The following is a 16,971-nucleotide window of genomic DNA, read 5'->3' as shown; positions in this document are numbered from 1 at the left end:
GGAGATATGGGGATATACATATGCATATAGTTGATTCACTTTGTTATACAGCAGAAACTAACACAACACTGTAAAGCAATTATATTCCAATAAAGATGTTAAAAAAATAAAGCTTGCTAAATAAATGAGATTTAAATAAACAGCAAATGGAGACATTTAAGAATGAATCATATTTTAACAGTAGAAAGGATCAATAAAATGAAGACAGATGACATGAGTTCCAAAAAAATAAGTCATCTGTAGATTACTTATAACAAGTATTTTGAAGAGTCAAGTACTATACCACTTAAATATGGAGTACTTAAAGTAATATTATTAGATTTCAAACTATTCTTAAATTTAGAAATTGTGATTCTAAAATTTGTTTCAGATTAGACAAAGGTTAATCTGAATTTCAGCAAGTAGCAATAATGCGTGCCAGGTAGTAAGTTCATTTGCTCATTCAAAAAATACTTGAGGGCTTCCCTGGTGGTGCAGTGGTTAAGAATCTGCCTGCCAATTCAGGGGACACAGGCTCAAGCCCTGGTCCGGGAAGATCCCACATGCCACGGAGCAACTAAGCCCGTGTGCCACAACTACTGAGCCTGGGTGCCACAACTACTGAAGCCTGTGTGCCTAGAGCCCATGCTCTAGAGAAGCCACCGAAATGAGAAGCCCACGCACCACAAAGAAGAGTAGTCCCTGCTCGCTGCAACCAGAGAAAGCCCGCGCACAGCAACAAAGACCCAATGCAACCAAAAATAAATAAATCAAATAAGTAAATTTATTAAAAAAATATTTGAAAGCCAGGTCCTCTGATTGATAGGTAGTAGACCCTTGTGAGGCTAGAGGGACACAGAGTAGGTATCAGGGCTTCCTAAGGTAGGAGGACCAAGGGCAATCCTCCGCACATTGGGTTAAGACTCCAAATGGCTCTACCCTAGGAGAAAGGGTAAACTAGAAGGATGGGCTCTTATAGGAACTCCAACTCAGCTTTGAACCAACTCAATCATTAAATTGGGTTGAGATAATGCTGGTGCATAGAAGAATGGAAGAAGCATACATAGATACTATCCAGAGCAAGATATGTTAAAGCTCTCATAATTTCTACACACAAGCTCACAAATATAATGTCTAGTTCATATATATATACACACACATACACACACACACACACATATATATGTATATATATACACACACATACATACAAACAAGTAGCCAGGTTCACCAAACTCATCAAGTTGTATGCATTAAATATGCATAGCTATTTGTATGCCAATAATCATACCTCAATAAAGTGGCTTAAAATTTTTTTAAAAAACCAGTTAAGTAACCAGGCATACAAGGAAACAATAGAACATTGTGGGGGGTGGGGGGAGGAAAAAGAGACAGTCCATAGGAGCTACAGATATTGGAATTAATAGCCAGGGACTTTTAAAATACCATGCTAGGGCTTCGCTGGTGGCGCAGTGGTTGAGAATCTGCCTGCCAATGCAGGGGACACGGGTTCGAGCCCTGGTCTGGGAAGATCCCACATGCCATGGAGCGACTAGGCCCATGAGCCACAACTACTGAGCCTGCGCGTCTGGAGCCTGTGCTCCGCAACAAGAGAGGCCGCGATAGTGAGAGGCCCGCGCACCGCGATGAAGAGTGGCCCCTGCTCGCCGCAACTAGAGAAAGCCCTCACACAGAAACGAAGGCCCAACACAGCCAAAAATAAATAAATAAATAAATTTAAAATACCATGCTAATTATGTGGGGAAAAAAAGTGAAATTCTAGAACTAAAAATATTAAGAACTTAGTGGACGGGTTTTCATAATAGAACATTAGAAACAAAGAGATAAGAGATTTGGAAGACAGGTTAGAAGAAAATATCCTGAATAAAGTCCATAGAGACCAAAGAATAGAAAATATGTAAGACAGAGTGAGAGACAAAAAGGATTTAGTCAAAAGGTCTAACATACATGTAATCAGATTTTCAGAAGGAAAGAAGATAAGCAGAATGCAGCAGAAATTTATATGTGAAGATAATGGCTGAGAAATTTTCCAAATCAACAACAGATATCTAACAATGAATTTAAGACACCCTACAAACTCCAAGCAGGTTGTCACACCTAGATAATAAGCGCAGAAAATGTGTTTGATCAAGTCAACATCCAGTCATGACAAAATGTCTTGGCAAACTAGGAAGAGTAGAGAATTTCCTTAATTTGATAAAGGATAGCTAAAGAAATTTATACTAAATGTGAAATGTTGAAAGCTTTTGTTCCAAGATCAGGAATGAGAAAAGGATGTTTGTAGTCATCCCTTCTAGTCAATATATCCTGGAGGTCCTTGTCAATGCAAAGGAAAAGAAATGAGAGTAGAGTCATATTTGTACATCATATGCTATTAGAGCAGCGGGTCCCCAACCTTTTTGGCACCAGGGACCAGTTTCATGGAAGACAATTTTTCCACGGACGGGGGGTGGGGGATGGTTCAGGCGGTAATGCGAGTGATGGGGAGCGATGGGGAGCGGCAGATGAAGCTTCGCTTGCTTGCCCACCACTCACCTCCTGCTGTGCAGCCCCGTTCCTAAAAGGCCGCCGAGCAGTACCAGTGGTTAGGGACCCCCTGTATTAGGGAATTGCAAATTAAACCAATGAGATACTGCGTCACACCTATCAGAATGGCTAAAATCCAAAACACTGACATCAAATGTTAGCAAGGATGTGAAGCAACTCCCATTCATTGCTGGTAGAAATGCAAAATGGTACAACCACTTTGGAAGACAATTTGGCAGTTTCTTACAAAGCTAAACATAGTCTTACCATATGATCCAGCAATCGCATACCTAGGTATTTACCCAAACGAGGTGAAAATTTATGTTCATACAAAAACCTCCACACAAATGTTACAGCAGCTTTATTCATAATTGCCAAAAACTGGAAGCAACAAGATATCCTTCAATAGCTGACTGGATAAACACACTGTGATACATCTACACAATGAAATACTAATTAGTGGTAAAAAGAAATGAGCTATCAAACCACAAAAAGACATGGAGAAACCTTTAATGCATATTGTTAAGTGAAAGAAGCCAGTCTGAAAAGGCTACATTCTGTATGATTCCAACTATACAACATTCTGGAAAAGGCAAAACTATATAAAGACAGTTAAAAAAAGAAAATTGGTGGTTGCCAGGGGTTCAGGGGTAAGAGGAGAGGGATGAATAAATGAAGTGCAGGGTATTTTTAGGCAGTGAAACTATTTTGTATGATACTGTAATCATAGATACATTACATTAATAACATTTTATAGTAATGTGTCACTGCTGATTCATCAATTGCAACAAATGTAGCATATTAATGCAAGATATTAATAACAGGAAAACCATGTTGGGGGGAATATGGGAACTCTGTACTTTCTGCTCAATGTTTCTGTAAACCTAAAACTCCTCTAAAATTAACATGTACTAATTTTTTTAAAGGACAGAAGATTTATTCCGCTTGTATATGTCTTCTTGAGTCAGTTTGGGTAGTCTGTGCATTTCTAGGAATTTTTCCATTTTTTCTAAGTTATCTAATTTGGCATACACTTGTTCATAGTATTGCTTAATAGTGTTTTGTACTTCTGTGAAGTTGGAATTAATGTTCCCTCTTTCATTCATAATTTCAGTTATTTGGATCTTTCTCTCTCTTTTTTTCTCGTTGTCAGTCTAGCTAATCTTTTCAAACCAACTTTTGGTTTTGTTGATTTTTTCAACTGTTTTTCTATTCTCTATTTCATCAATTTTCACTCTAGCCTTTATATTACTTTCCTTCTGCCTGCTTTGGGTTTAGTTTGCTCACCTTTTTCCAGTGTCTTAAGGGAGAATATTAGATTTGTTTTCATGTAGTCTCTCTATGTAATACAGTCTTGTTCTAAATTTCCCTGTAAAGACTACTCCTGCTACATCATATCTTAGTATACTGTGTTTTCATTTTCATTTTCATTTATCTCAAAGTATTTTCTAATTTCTCTTGATACTTCTTCTTTTACCCATTGATTATTTAAAAGTGCTTTGTTTAATTTCCACATATTTTTGAACTTCCCAAATTTCTTTTTGCTACTTATTTCTAATTTCATTCCTTTGTAGTCATAGGAATACTTTGTATAATTTCAGTCCTTTCAAATTTATTGAGACTTGTATTATGGTGTAGCATATGTTCTATCCTGGCGCAGGTTCCATGTACACTTAAGAAGGATGTATATTCTGCTGTTATTAGTTTTCCATAAATGTCTATTAGGTCTAGTTGGTTTATGCTGTTGTTCAAGTTTTCTATTTCCCTGTTGATCTTCTCTCTAGTTGTTCTAACTAGCACTGATGAATTGTTTATTTACACCTTCAGTTCTGTCAGTTTTTGCTTCCTGTATTTTGGAGCACTGTTATTAGGTGCATTATTGTTATATATATATTTTTTGGTTGCGCAGCTCAGCCTGCAGGATCTTCCCCGACCAGGGATGGAACCTGTGCCCCCTGCAGTGGAAGTGTGGAGTCTTAACCACTGTAATGCCAGGGAAGTCCCAATTGTTATATATTTCTGATGGATTGACTTCTTCTTATTACAAAATGCCCTTCTTTTTCTCTAGTAACATTTTTTTGTTTGTTTTTAAAGTTTGTTTCGTCTGATATTAGCATAGTCACTTAGCTTGTGGTTGCTGTTTGCAAGGAAATCTTTTCCATTCATTTGCTTTTTAAAAAAATATTTTATTGAAGTATAGTTGATTTACAATGTTGTGTTAATTTCTGCTGTACAGCCAAGTGATTCTATATACATATATATATATTCTCTTTCATATTCATATATACATATATATACATTCTCTTTCATATTCTTTTCCATTATGGTTTATCACAGGATATTGAATATAGTTCCCTGCACCATACAGTAGGACCTTGTTGTTTATCCATCCTATATATACTAGTTTGCATGTGCTAATCCCAACCACTCAATCCTTCCCTCCCCACTCCCCCTCCCCGCTGGCAACCACAAGCCTGTCTTCTCTATGTCTGTGAGTCTGTTTCTGTTTCATAGATTCCATCCGTTTACTTTTAACTGATTTGTAGTTTTGAATCTAAAGTATGTCTCCCGTAAGACAGCATATAGTTTGATTTTGCTTTTTTATCCAGTCTAAAACCACAATGAAATATCACTACCTACCCACCAAAATGGCTAAAATTAAAAAGACTGATAATATCAATTATGATGGTAAATGAAATTATAAATTCCCTCCTTCACTGATGAGGGGTGTGTAAATTGTCAAAAACTGTGGGAAAATGTTTGATATTATCCACTAAAGGTGAAAATATATATACACATTCATGCCCTAAAAATTCCATTCCCATGTATAGACACAGCAGAAACGCATTTACATAGCATTATTCATAATGGCCCAAAATGTACATTTGGAAATAACTCAAATGTACATGAACAAAATGGATAAATGGATAAACTACGTAAAATCATATTCTGAACACTAAATAGCAATGAAAATATAAGGAAATTAATTTACATACAATTTGGGCATATTTAACAAATATAATGTTAAGCAAAAGGAGTCAGACACAAAAGAATAAGCACTGTATGATTCCATTTACAAAATTCAAAAATATTCAGGCAAAGAAAGCTAAAGTGTAGTGTTGAGGAATAAACATGTAAATTGTAAAAGTAGAAAGAAAATGTAATACATAGTTCCACAGTGTTCTAGTTCTTGATTTGAGTAGTGTTACACAGATATTTGCTCCACAAAATATCACTGAGTGATACATTTTTGTTTTGTTCACTTTTCTATATGTGCCATGACTCACAATAAAAAGGTTTAAAAAAACCAAATTGAGTAAGGATTCCTTGTCTTCCATCCCAATGTGGTGGACACTTAATTTTCCCTCAAAAAAATCAAATTATTATCTTTATTCCTTGCATTTTTTTATCCCCATAATCTAGACACACACACACACACACACACACACACACACACACACACACACATGCACACTCTTTCCTTACCTCAGTCAGGTTCTGCAAAATCCAGGCCAATCTCAAAGAAACATGCTGGGTTGTGAAAGTGAACAAACTGGCTGCTAAAAATCGTTTACTTCTAGTGACGAAGTGCAGCACTCGGCAGGAACTGTGTATGAGCTATTTTTTTAAAAAAAGATATTTTAGGAAAATGCATTTAATGGTGTTTGATGTTTCTATATTAAATTTCATATACATGCAAACCAACCCAATAGCAAACAATTTATTTAACTACTTATAAAGTGTTCTCAGCACTTAAGGAGATCAAGCAAAGCACCCTAAGAGGACAATTTGCATTCTAAAATATGAAATGTGACACATCTACTATGAACTTCTTTAGCAAACACTAGAGGCTCAAGTACTTATAAAAGTCTTTTAAAAATAACTGTTTTCTACCTCTTTACCTATTTTTAACTATGGAAGTAAAGGTAGAGAGTCAAGGGAAAAGGCTATTTTTCTATTAGAAATATATTTTTAATCAAGTTACTATTAACCCAGAAGGGAAGCTCCCCTACACATGAAGTGCTTAAAATTTGGGATAAGAGATTTTATTTAATACTATTTATATTTATCTAATGATTGAAGATGAAACATACAGCTTTCAACTTACTTCTTCGTATGTAAAATCTTTAACTGAAAAAAAAAAAAGCCTTATACAGAAAACTAGCATTGAGCTTTAAGGTTTGTAAGACATATTAAAAAACACCCAAAAAACAACAGTAAAATAAACCCTTATCCTGCTACCTAACTAGAAGGATGCAGATGGACAATTCAACTTCTGAAACTGATGTTTCACAAAACATTCATTTATAGAGAATTTACCTACTTTTTGCATTTTTTCCTATTATTCCCATCCCTCCCCAAAATAAATGGAAAGATTTTGGTTTATTTATTTAAAATAGAAATAAATTTATTTTTCTTTCATTTTTAGCATAATGCATCAATCAAGAAATGTGTAGACTCAGTTCTCTCTACATTTCAGTTTTGTCCTTTTTTTTTTTTGAACAATGAGGCTCATTTTCATTATTTTCACCTTTTTTTCTTTTTGGTGAGAACACTTACGTTCTACTCCCTTAGCAAATTTCAGTTATAAGGTACAGTATTATGAACTAGTCACCATATTATGCATTAGATCCCCAGACCTTATTCATCGTATAACTGAAAGTCTGTACCCTCCTTTTCACCCTGTTCAGTACTCAAACCTTCTGCACTTCCTTATATTTTACATTACTTATTAAATATAAGACTTTTTAAAAGTATTTAAGGTGAACACCCAGAATCCTTCTTCTGATGTGTTATATGTTAAGAAACATTTCAAACTGAAGTGAGTTCTTCTTCCATAAGCAACTATACTTTTCTGTATAAAAACTTAGATTTAGGATCCTTCAGGGATCTTCTGTTAAAATGCAGATACTTTGGCGGGGGCACACAAAAAGTACTAAGAGTTCTAATACCTGCACTTTTAGTCAACATATGAATGAGGAACACCTTTGTTCATATATTTAACAAATATTTATTGAGTACCTTCCATGTACCAAGAACTGCGCTAGGTCCTGAGAAAACAGAGTGAACAAGAGGCAGAATCACTGCCTTCTTGAAATTTACATTCTAGTGGGAAGAGACAGACAAATACTTAATCAAATCAATAAATGAGATAATCTAAGAAGACACTGGTTGTAAGATGAACCACTATTTAATGTACTAGCAAAAAAGAAAAAAATCCTGCTAGTTAAATTATGACAATTGTAAGATATAATTTATGGTTAAAATGACCGAAAAACCCCGGATGATTAGACAATGTATCCTAGTTAAAAATCATCCTTTTCAAAATTGGAAAAAAAATGTATGTCTTATAACTCATACATTGCTGGTGGGAATGCAAATGGTACAACCACTTGGGGAAAAAGTATGGCAGTTTCTTACAAAATAAAACATGCAGTTACCCTATAACCTAGCAATCATCCTCTTGAGGTATTTATCTCAGAGAAATGAAAACTTATGTTCACATAAAATTCCATAAACAAATGTTCATAACAGCTTTATTTGTCATAGCCCAAAACTGGAATTAGCAGAGATGTCCCTCAACAGGTGGTACATTTACCACTGAATACAACTCTGCAATAAAGAGGAAACAAGCTATTGATACATGTAACAACCTGCATTCTCCAGAGAATCATACTAAGTGAAAAAAGCAAATCAAAAAAATATTTTATGCTGCATGATTCCACATATATAACATTTTTGAATTGAGAAAAATGTGTAATGGAGGACAGATTAGTGGTTGCAAGGAGCTAGGGATGGGAGAGGGTGGGGAGGTACACAGGAGAGCAGTGGATGTGGTTGTGAAAAGCAACATGAGGGAGGGATCCTTGTAGTGATGGAACTGTTCCCCGTCTGTTCATCATCCTTGCGGTGATAGATAAGTGAACATATGGGAAAAACTGTATAGAAACTAAAACACATACACATACCTACAAACGGAAGTGAGTACAAGTAAAACTGGGGAAATCTGAATAAGATCTACGGATTATATTAATGTCAATATCCTGGTTGTAACATTATGCTATAGTTCTGTAAAATGTTACCACTGGGAGAAACTGCAAAGCCTGTAAGGGATCTCTGTATTATTTCTTACAACTGCATGTGAGTCTACAATGACCTCAATTAAAACTTCAATTAAGAAATGTACATCTCAGAGTCTCTGAAATTTGATGAGTGCTGTGAAAGAAATAAAGGACAGTAATAGAGATCGGACTGGGGGTGTGAGGAGCGCTACTATGAATAGGATGGCAGAGAAGGGCTCCCACAGAGGAGGTGGTGGTGAGGCTGGGCCCTGAAGGATGAGAAGCACCCAGCCATGGTGGCAGAGAGAGCCCCTTGCAGACACGAGGGCCTTCAGGTAAGAAAGGGCTTGAGGGCTGGCAAGGCTGGAGCCTAATCCTTAGCAACTTCAGGGAGAGAGGGGTCTGGGAAGGGGTCAGAGCTGGAGACAGGGTCAAACTCTGGTAAGGAGTTGGGACTTTTATGCTAAAAGCAAAGAGAAGCCTTAGCAACCAACAGGCAAGAATCGGAACAGTGAGAGGAAGCATGGGTGCCTGGCGTGACTGGAGGAAACTGTGGTGCCAGGAGATTGCCACCACGCCTCAATTACTTCACCACTTTGCCTGCGGGCAGCCTTGGCTAAACGCACGACCTTGGTGCCAGCTCTGGCACATCCTCCCTAAACATTTCCAAGAACCTGAGTCAACAGACCATAAGCATCTGGAAAAGGATGATTATAGGGTAGAGTTCCTTCACTGGCAGGACCAGCTCTGCAATTTTGTGCGCTAAACTCCATGAGCCTGTTTGTGTGCATTTCTCTGCTAAGAGAGGCCAAAACTTATATCATATACCTGTTCAATATCAAGTAGACAAGTGCTTTAAATGCTCAGTTTTGTGCTTGATGTCAGTTTTTCATCACAATTTGAGATCTGGGGCTTATACTACAGAAATAAATGTTTTCACAATTTATTTTAAAAGGAATAAAAGTTTTATCAAACACCTCACTGACTAACTTAAGGAACATCTAATGACTTGACCTATTAAAAACTAAAATTATATATTAAAGTATAACACTGCACATTATAAATAGTATAATTTTAAATTATATCAAAGTTCACAATATTTCCTTATAACCACTTTCAACTCTCTTACTCAATATTTCCTTATAACCACTTTCAACTCTCTTACTCTCAACTCTTACTCTTACTCTTACGTTTATCTTTCCCATAAACAGCACCTCTCGGTATTCAGCCTCACAAGTTATTAAAGCAAGGTGCATTTTTATATATTAAACTAACAAAAAAAATCATTGTGGGTGAGCCTATGGCAGATTTGTTTCACTCGTGCATTGCTGTCATATTCTATAATGTATTCAAGTTTGTTTTCATATAAAATTAATGTCTCCGAACACTTATCAAGGAAAACTGATGCTCCGGATACTCCCCATGCGCCACCTGGTAGAGGCAGCCTAACTGAGAAGGCATTTAACTGTGCGACATTAGAAGCATTAGAACAATCCATATGCAATACTGATTGTAAGACCAAATATTGCAGGTTTCACCATATGTGAGCAGCTGGAAAATTGTCTCGCTCTTTAACTCGGTAGTCTCACACTTCGGAGTGAGATGCCACTACTGCTGTCACTGTCATCATCAGCGTCATCATTTGCCAGGCATCATGGTGAAAGCTTGTGGCAGTAAGCTAGTTATCTCTCTCAATATCCATTAACCATTTTTATAACAAAAGATGATAAAATCTGGACATAGTCTGTATCTTTTCTGGACATAGTCTGTATTTTTTCGATTTCTCCAGGAACAGGAATGAATTCTCACTCACTTGTGAACCTCTGGTCCACCCCAAACCTCCTCAGCGGTTCCTGACGTGCAGCTGTTAAGGACTTCAGTCCACCACCACGCCCTTGGGTGACTACTATTAAATTTCACTGGGGTGGGGAGTGTGCATGTGTGTATTCTCTTCTTAATGTCCTAAGACATCATCAGTAGATGATACAGTTCTGCCTACGGCTAAAGGACATGTACAGGAAAAACAGTAACATCCAAATCACAGAACATAAGAAAAAGATTACCTTCATTAAAAGAGAACTATTCCAAGATTTTACAAGTTCAATAGCTCTTAGGTCTTGCCAACTAATGAAGTTGTGGAAATGCTTTCCCGTTTTCCTAAGAAAAATGGAAACAGTATTTTGAGACTCAATATAAATCAGAGACTATATTATATAAAAGATCTGTCACAAGAGAAAACAAAATTAGAAGCCAAACTGTAATTTCAACATATGATTTAATTAATTGGGGCTTTCTGAATGCCTTCTTCTCTTTGATTTGATAAATTGAACACACTTTCTAACAATTATGTGATGTACAGTATAAAATTTTAGATCAGATTCTATCCAAAAAGTATTCTTTTTGAAGCATTACAATGTGTACACTTCCAAAAACGAAACTGATGAAAAGCCTTCAAAGACTTGCTTATACAATTTTAAAAGCAAGAAAAAGAAGCCAGTACTTTCTCTTTTCATTGTACTTATCTTAATATACACAATCAGATAAAAACTTCTGTACCTACAGAAGAGCTAAAATGTAGCCTGAGCCTGTTTTTTTTTCTTTGTAAGGTTATTTATTTATTATTTTTGGCTGCGTTGGGTCTTTGTTGCTGCACGTGGGCTTTCTCTAGTTGCAGCAAGCGGGCGGGGGCTATTCTTCATTGCGGTGCACGGGCTTCTCATTGTGATGGCTTCTCTTTTTGCAGAGCACAGGCTCTAGGCACGCAGGCTTCAGTAGTTGTGGCATGCGGGCTTCAGTAGTTGTGGCTCGCGGGGTCTAGAGCGCAGGCTCAGTAGTTGTGGCACACGGGCTTAGTTGCTCCGTGGCATGTGGGATCTTCCCGGATCAGGGCTCAAAGCTGTGTCCCCTGCATTGGCAGGCTGATTTTTAACCACTGAACCACCAGGGAAACCCCTGAGCCTGTTTTATACCTCTCAACTTTAGGACTGGTTCAGCCCCTGACTGGCAACCTACCCAGGCTTCCCAAAATTTGTCCAAGAAAAAGAAATTCAACAAACTCTGGGTCAATACTACAATAAAAGCACAGCACTAAGAAATAGAATAGAAATAAACTCTTTATTCTTTGAGGCTCCTACAAATCAACCACTGCCATCCACTCAGCTTCAACATCCAGCCCAGGCTGGCCTTCTGTGCTCCCTCCAGGCCTCCTCCTGTGTGACTGTGACCACGTTCAATTCCCAAGACTGTCATTTCCCACTCTTTTTAAGCAGTCCTCACCCATGGTTACATCCTCAACTCTATCACCTGGAAACATTCTACCACCAAATTCTATCACTTTGCTATACACCTGAAACACACAAAAAAACAGGTTAATGACAGGGAAATGCCCACAGTATAATATTAAAGGGAAAAAAATCAGGATAAAAACTTTACATATATTGCAATCCCAATTTGCTAAAAAATAAATAAATAAATAAGGCAAATTAACCAAAAAAAAAAGAAAAAGAAAAAGAAATCCTAACATTCTAATATATCAGTCAGTACTTCTTGCTATTATTTCAGTTCTCTCACTCTTACCCCCTAAATACCTTCCCTTCAAACTTACTGCATCCTTTAATCCCTCAAACATTCCCTTTCCTTCTTACCAACCCCTCCTAGGCTTACTTTCCTACTAGGCTTACTTACATGGTCTATCACTTTAATAACTTGCCTTTACACACTCTCTATCCTTTGACTCTCTTTTTTAAATTGTGGTAAAATATACATAACATAAAATTTACCATTTCAATCATTTTTAAGTGCACAGTACAGTGGCATTAATGTTGTGTAACCATCAGCACTATTTCCAAACACTTGGGCTGTTTCCAGCTTCTTCCTACTGTAAATAATGCTGCTATAAACACTGCTGTACAAATATCTGAGTCCCTGTTTTCAATTTCTTTGGGTATATACCTAGGACTAGAATTGTTGGGTCATATGATAATTCTGTGTTTAGTTTCTTTTTAATTAATTAATTTATTTATTTTTGGCTGTGTTGGGTCTTCATTGCTGCACGGGGGCTTTCTCTAGTTGTGGTGAGCGGGGACTACTCTTTGCTGTGGTGCGAGGGCTTCTCATTGTGGTGGCTTCTCTTGTTACGGAGCACGGGCTCTAGGCTCACGGGCTTCAGTAGTTGCAGCACGTGGGCTCAGCAGTTGTGGTGCATGGGCTTAGCTGCTCCGCGGCATGTAGGATATTCCCGGACCAGGGCTCAAACCCGTGTCCCCTGCATTGGCAGGCGGACTCTCAACCACTGCGCCACCAGGGAAGTCCCCTATGTTTAGTTTCTGAGGAACTGCCAAACCGTTTTCCACAGCGGCTGCACCATTTGACATTCCAGCAACCAGTATGTAAGAGTTCCAATTTTTCCATATCCTCACCAACACTTGTTAGTTTACATTTTAAAAATTATAGCCATCCTGGGAGATGTGAAGTGGTATCTCATTGTGGTTTTGATTTGCATTTCCCCAGTGACTAATGATATTGAGCATCTTTTCATGTGCTAGTTGACCATTTGAATATTATTTAAACCCTTTGTCCATTTATGAATTAGGTTTAGGCTTTGGTGTTGTTGCTGAGCTGTCAGTTATTTATATTCTCTGGATATTAATTCTTTATCAAATATATGATTTGCAAATATTTTCTCCCATTTTATGAGCTTTCACTTACTTTAAAGTGTCCTTTTTTTTTTTCTTTCTGTTTTTCACCTTTATTAATGGGATCACAGCATTCACATATTAATGGGATCACAGCATTCACATACATTCACATATATCATGAACATGGTACTTCTTTTTCCTTTAGTGATCCAAACGATCACGATTATCATTACTACAAATCAGAGAAGTGATTCTCCTATTGTTATTTTTTAATAAATTTTTTTATTTATTTATTTTTATTTAATTATTTTTGGCTGTGTTGGGTCTTCGTTCCTGCGCACAGGCTTTCTCTAGTTGCAACAAGAGGGGTCTACTCTTCGTTGCGGTGCACAGGCTTCTCACTGCGGTGGCTTCTCTTGTTGTGGAGCACAGGCTCTAGGCACGCGGGCTCAGTAGCTGTGGCTTGCGGGCTCCAGAGCGCAGGCTCAGTAGTTGTGGCGCACGAGCTTAGCTACTCCGCAGCATGTGGGATCTTCCCGAACTGGGGCTCAAACCTGTGTCCCCTGCACTGGCAGGTGGATTCTTAACCACTGTGCCACCAGGGAAGTCCCTCTCCTATTGTTTTAGTCCTCCATCTTAAATTACAAACCAAACATACCAAGACACATACCTTGCATATTACATGCTTCAGTCAGTTTTCAGATATCTAACTGTAGATTTAAGATATCAATGGCTATAAAGTTTTTCAGACATTTTTAAAATGCAAATTATATGTTATGTCAAAATAATTTCAGCACGACTTTATTTCTTATTATTCTGTATTAAATTTAGGGCTATTCTCAGTTTCTACTTTGGACAGTTCCAATAGTTAAGAAAATTAAAGAAAAATTACTCATCATAAATAGATGAAAATATCTTGAGAGTATTCTTTGATGCACAAAAGTTTTTAATTTTGATAAAATTCAACTTATCTATTTTTTTCATTTGTTAGCTGCACTTTTTCTTTTTTTTTTTTTAAATCTTATTTTGGCCGTGCGGCATGCGGAATCTTAGTTCCCTGACCAGGGATCGAACCTGCACCCCCTTCTTTGGAAGCGCAAAATCCCAACCACTGGACTGCCAGGGAAGTCCCTGTTAGCTGTACTTTTGATGTCATTTAAGAAGTCATTGCTGGGGCTTCCCTGGTGGCGCAGTGGTTGGGAATCTGCCTGCCAATGTGGGAGACGCAGGTTCGAGCCCTGGTCTGGGAGGATGCCACATGCCGCCGAGCAGTTGGGCCCATGAGCCACAACTGCTCAGCCTGCGCTCTGGAGCCCGCAAGCCACAACTACTGAGCCTGCACTCTTTGAGCCTGCGAGCCACAACTACTGAAGCCTGTGCTCCTAGAGCCTGTGTTCTGCAACGAGAAGCCACGGCAATGAGAAGCCCATGCACTGCAACGAAGAGTAGCCCCCGCTCGCTGCAACTAGAGAAAGCCCACAGGGCAGCAATGAAGACCCGATGCAGCCAAAAATAAAGTAAATTAACAAATTAAAAAAAAAAAAAAGTCATTGCTAAATCGACAGTAATGGAGATTTCCTGTTTTCTTCTAAGAGTTTTATAGTTTTCTCTTTTAAAGTTAGTGTTTGATCCATTTTTTTTAGTTAATTTTTGTATGTGGTGTATGGTAAGAGTCCAACTTCTTCCCTTTGCAAGTGGATGCCCAGTTTTCTCAGCATCATTTGTTGAAAAGATTGTTCTTTCCCTATTGTCTGGTCATGGCTCCCTGGTTTAAAACCCAGTGACCACCGTATTAGTTTCCTTGGATTGCCATAACAAAGGTCACAAATTGGGCGACTAAAACAATAGCAATGTATTGTCTCACAGTTCTGGAGGCTAGAAGTCCAAAATCATGGTGTTAGCAGGGCCGTCCTCCCTCTGAAACCTGTAAGGGGATCCTCCCTTGCCTGGGAGGATCTGGTAGTTTGCAGCAATCTTTCCTTCTTCACATGGTGTTCTCCCTATGTCTGTCTTCACATGGCAGTCTTCATATGAGGAAACCAGTCATATTTGATGAGGAGTCTACCTCATCCTGCATTATGATCTCATCCTAATTTAAATAATACATCTGCAATGACCTTATTTCCAAAGGTTACGTTTTGAGGCATTGCTGTTGAGTTATTTCCCCCAAATCTCCTTCGCTCCTAAGTGTGAGATTACTGAGTCAAAGAGTAAGATAATTTTCCAGCTCCTCAAGTGTGATGAAACCTGCAATATTTGCTCTTATAATCAATATTGCATAGTGATTGTTTTAACACTTTTAATACCACACAGTTAAATGCCTTCTCAGCTAGGCTGCCCCTTCCAGATGGTGCATGGGCAGTGTTTGGAACAACAGTTTTCCTTAATAAGTATTTGGAGACATTAATTTTAGATGAAAGCAAACATGAATATATTATAGAATATGAGAGTAATGCATGAGTGAAACAAATATGCCGTAATCTCACACACACTGATTTTTCTTTTTGTTAGATTAAGACATAAAAATGCACTTTGCTTTAATAACTTGTGAGGCTGAATACTGGGAAGTGCTGTTTACAGGAAAGACAGAGTAATTAAAGGAGATGAAAAGGTTTTAAGGAACGGCATGAATCCTGAACTGTATGGTTTTATACAGTTTTTATAATGTGTAATATCATACCTTAATGTATAATTTCAGTTTTTAACAGATAAATTCAAACATTCCTTAAGTTGACTAATTACTTAACTCAGGTAAGTGAGATTTTTAAAACTTTTATTCCTGTGAAAATAAGTGTAATAACTCTAGAAATCTGGTTTTCCCACTCCTCAGGGATTGCCAGTTCTTCCTGGCTGAGGGCTGGAGCTGTCAGTTTGTGACTTTTCCAAACTACTTGGGCAAAGTATGTATTCCTCGTTGGTGTGTGGTCGCTGAAGTTTCTGAAACGTCTGTTATGTTTTCTCTGTGATCGGCTAGTGATCTGACAAACATTTTCTAAAACGTGTGGCCTCGCAAACCCCCAAAAGATACTGGCCCTTTAAATCTCCCAATAGACGCTGCCAAAGGAAGCAACTGCAGCTGAGACGGCCAGAACCTAGGTAAGCATCTGTGCCAATTCTGCAGGGCATTGCAAAATCTACCAAAGTACATAGGCACACATTTCGGTAGGACAAAGTTCTCAGCCCTCATTCCTGGAATGAGGGCCGCTTTCCCCACATGTGCAGTAGGGCTGAAGAATGGAGGCTGGTGGCTGGTTTGCACATGTCCTCTCTTACCCAAGGATAGCAGCCTCTACCTTTATCCAGCAGTCCCCTAGCTGTTATAAGGTCGGATCAGATTCCAGAGTTCTGAAAGAGCTTATTCCAAACTCTCCAAATCAACAGTTGCTTTGGTGGAGGGACCAACCCCTATAGCTTCCTACTCCACTATTTTGGTGATGTCACTCTCTACCCCTTGACTTACAAGTTAACTATGTACCTTTTCAATACCTAATCTGGGATTAATCTAACTTTCTTCTGGATTCATTTTCAATGTCAGAACCATTGAGAGGAGTTGGAGGAATGTCCCATAGCCTTGTGAATTGGTACCATACCTATGGGATACAAGCTCGTCTGCTCTCTCAAAGTCACTTAAAATGATGAAAGTCTCTCTCTTGTCCCTAATTAGTTTCCTCTCCATTCCCCACCAATGGCACATCTAACTTTTCACTAGATTTCTCAAGCCCTAGGCCACCACTTGCCTCCTGTTT

General features: G+C 38.1%; 1 protein-coding gene across 4 annotated transcripts in view; it reads right to left on the bottom strand.

Annotated features, from left to right (window-relative positions):
* Positions 1 to 16,971, bottom strand: part of GK5 (glycerol kinase 5) — a 76,462-nt gene that overhangs the window by 28,347 nt on the left and 31,144 nt on the right. For all 4 annotated transcript variants that reach the window (XM_059921888.1, XM_059921890.1, XM_059921887.1 and 1 more), the window contains exons 4-5: positions 10,652 to 10,745; positions 6,013 to 6,144 (exon numbers count right to left, since the gene is read on the bottom strand). In XM_059921888.1, the coding sequence (XP_059777871.1) occupies positions 6,013 to 6,144; positions 10,652 to 10,745 (226 nt within the window). The remainder of the gene's footprint in view (positions 1 to 6,012; positions 6,145 to 10,651; positions 10,746 to 16,971) is intronic.

This window comes from Balaenoptera ricei, chromosome 4 (assembly GCF_028023285.1).
Source record: "Balaenoptera ricei isolate mBalRic1 chromosome 4, mBalRic1.hap2, whole genome shotgun sequence".
Classification (NCBI taxonomy): Eukaryota; Metazoa; Chordata; class Mammalia; order Artiodactyla; family Balaenopteridae; genus Balaenoptera; species Balaenoptera ricei.
The sequence above is the reverse complement of the archived record's forward strand: the minus strand, read 5'-3'. Positions and strand labels throughout refer to the sequence as shown.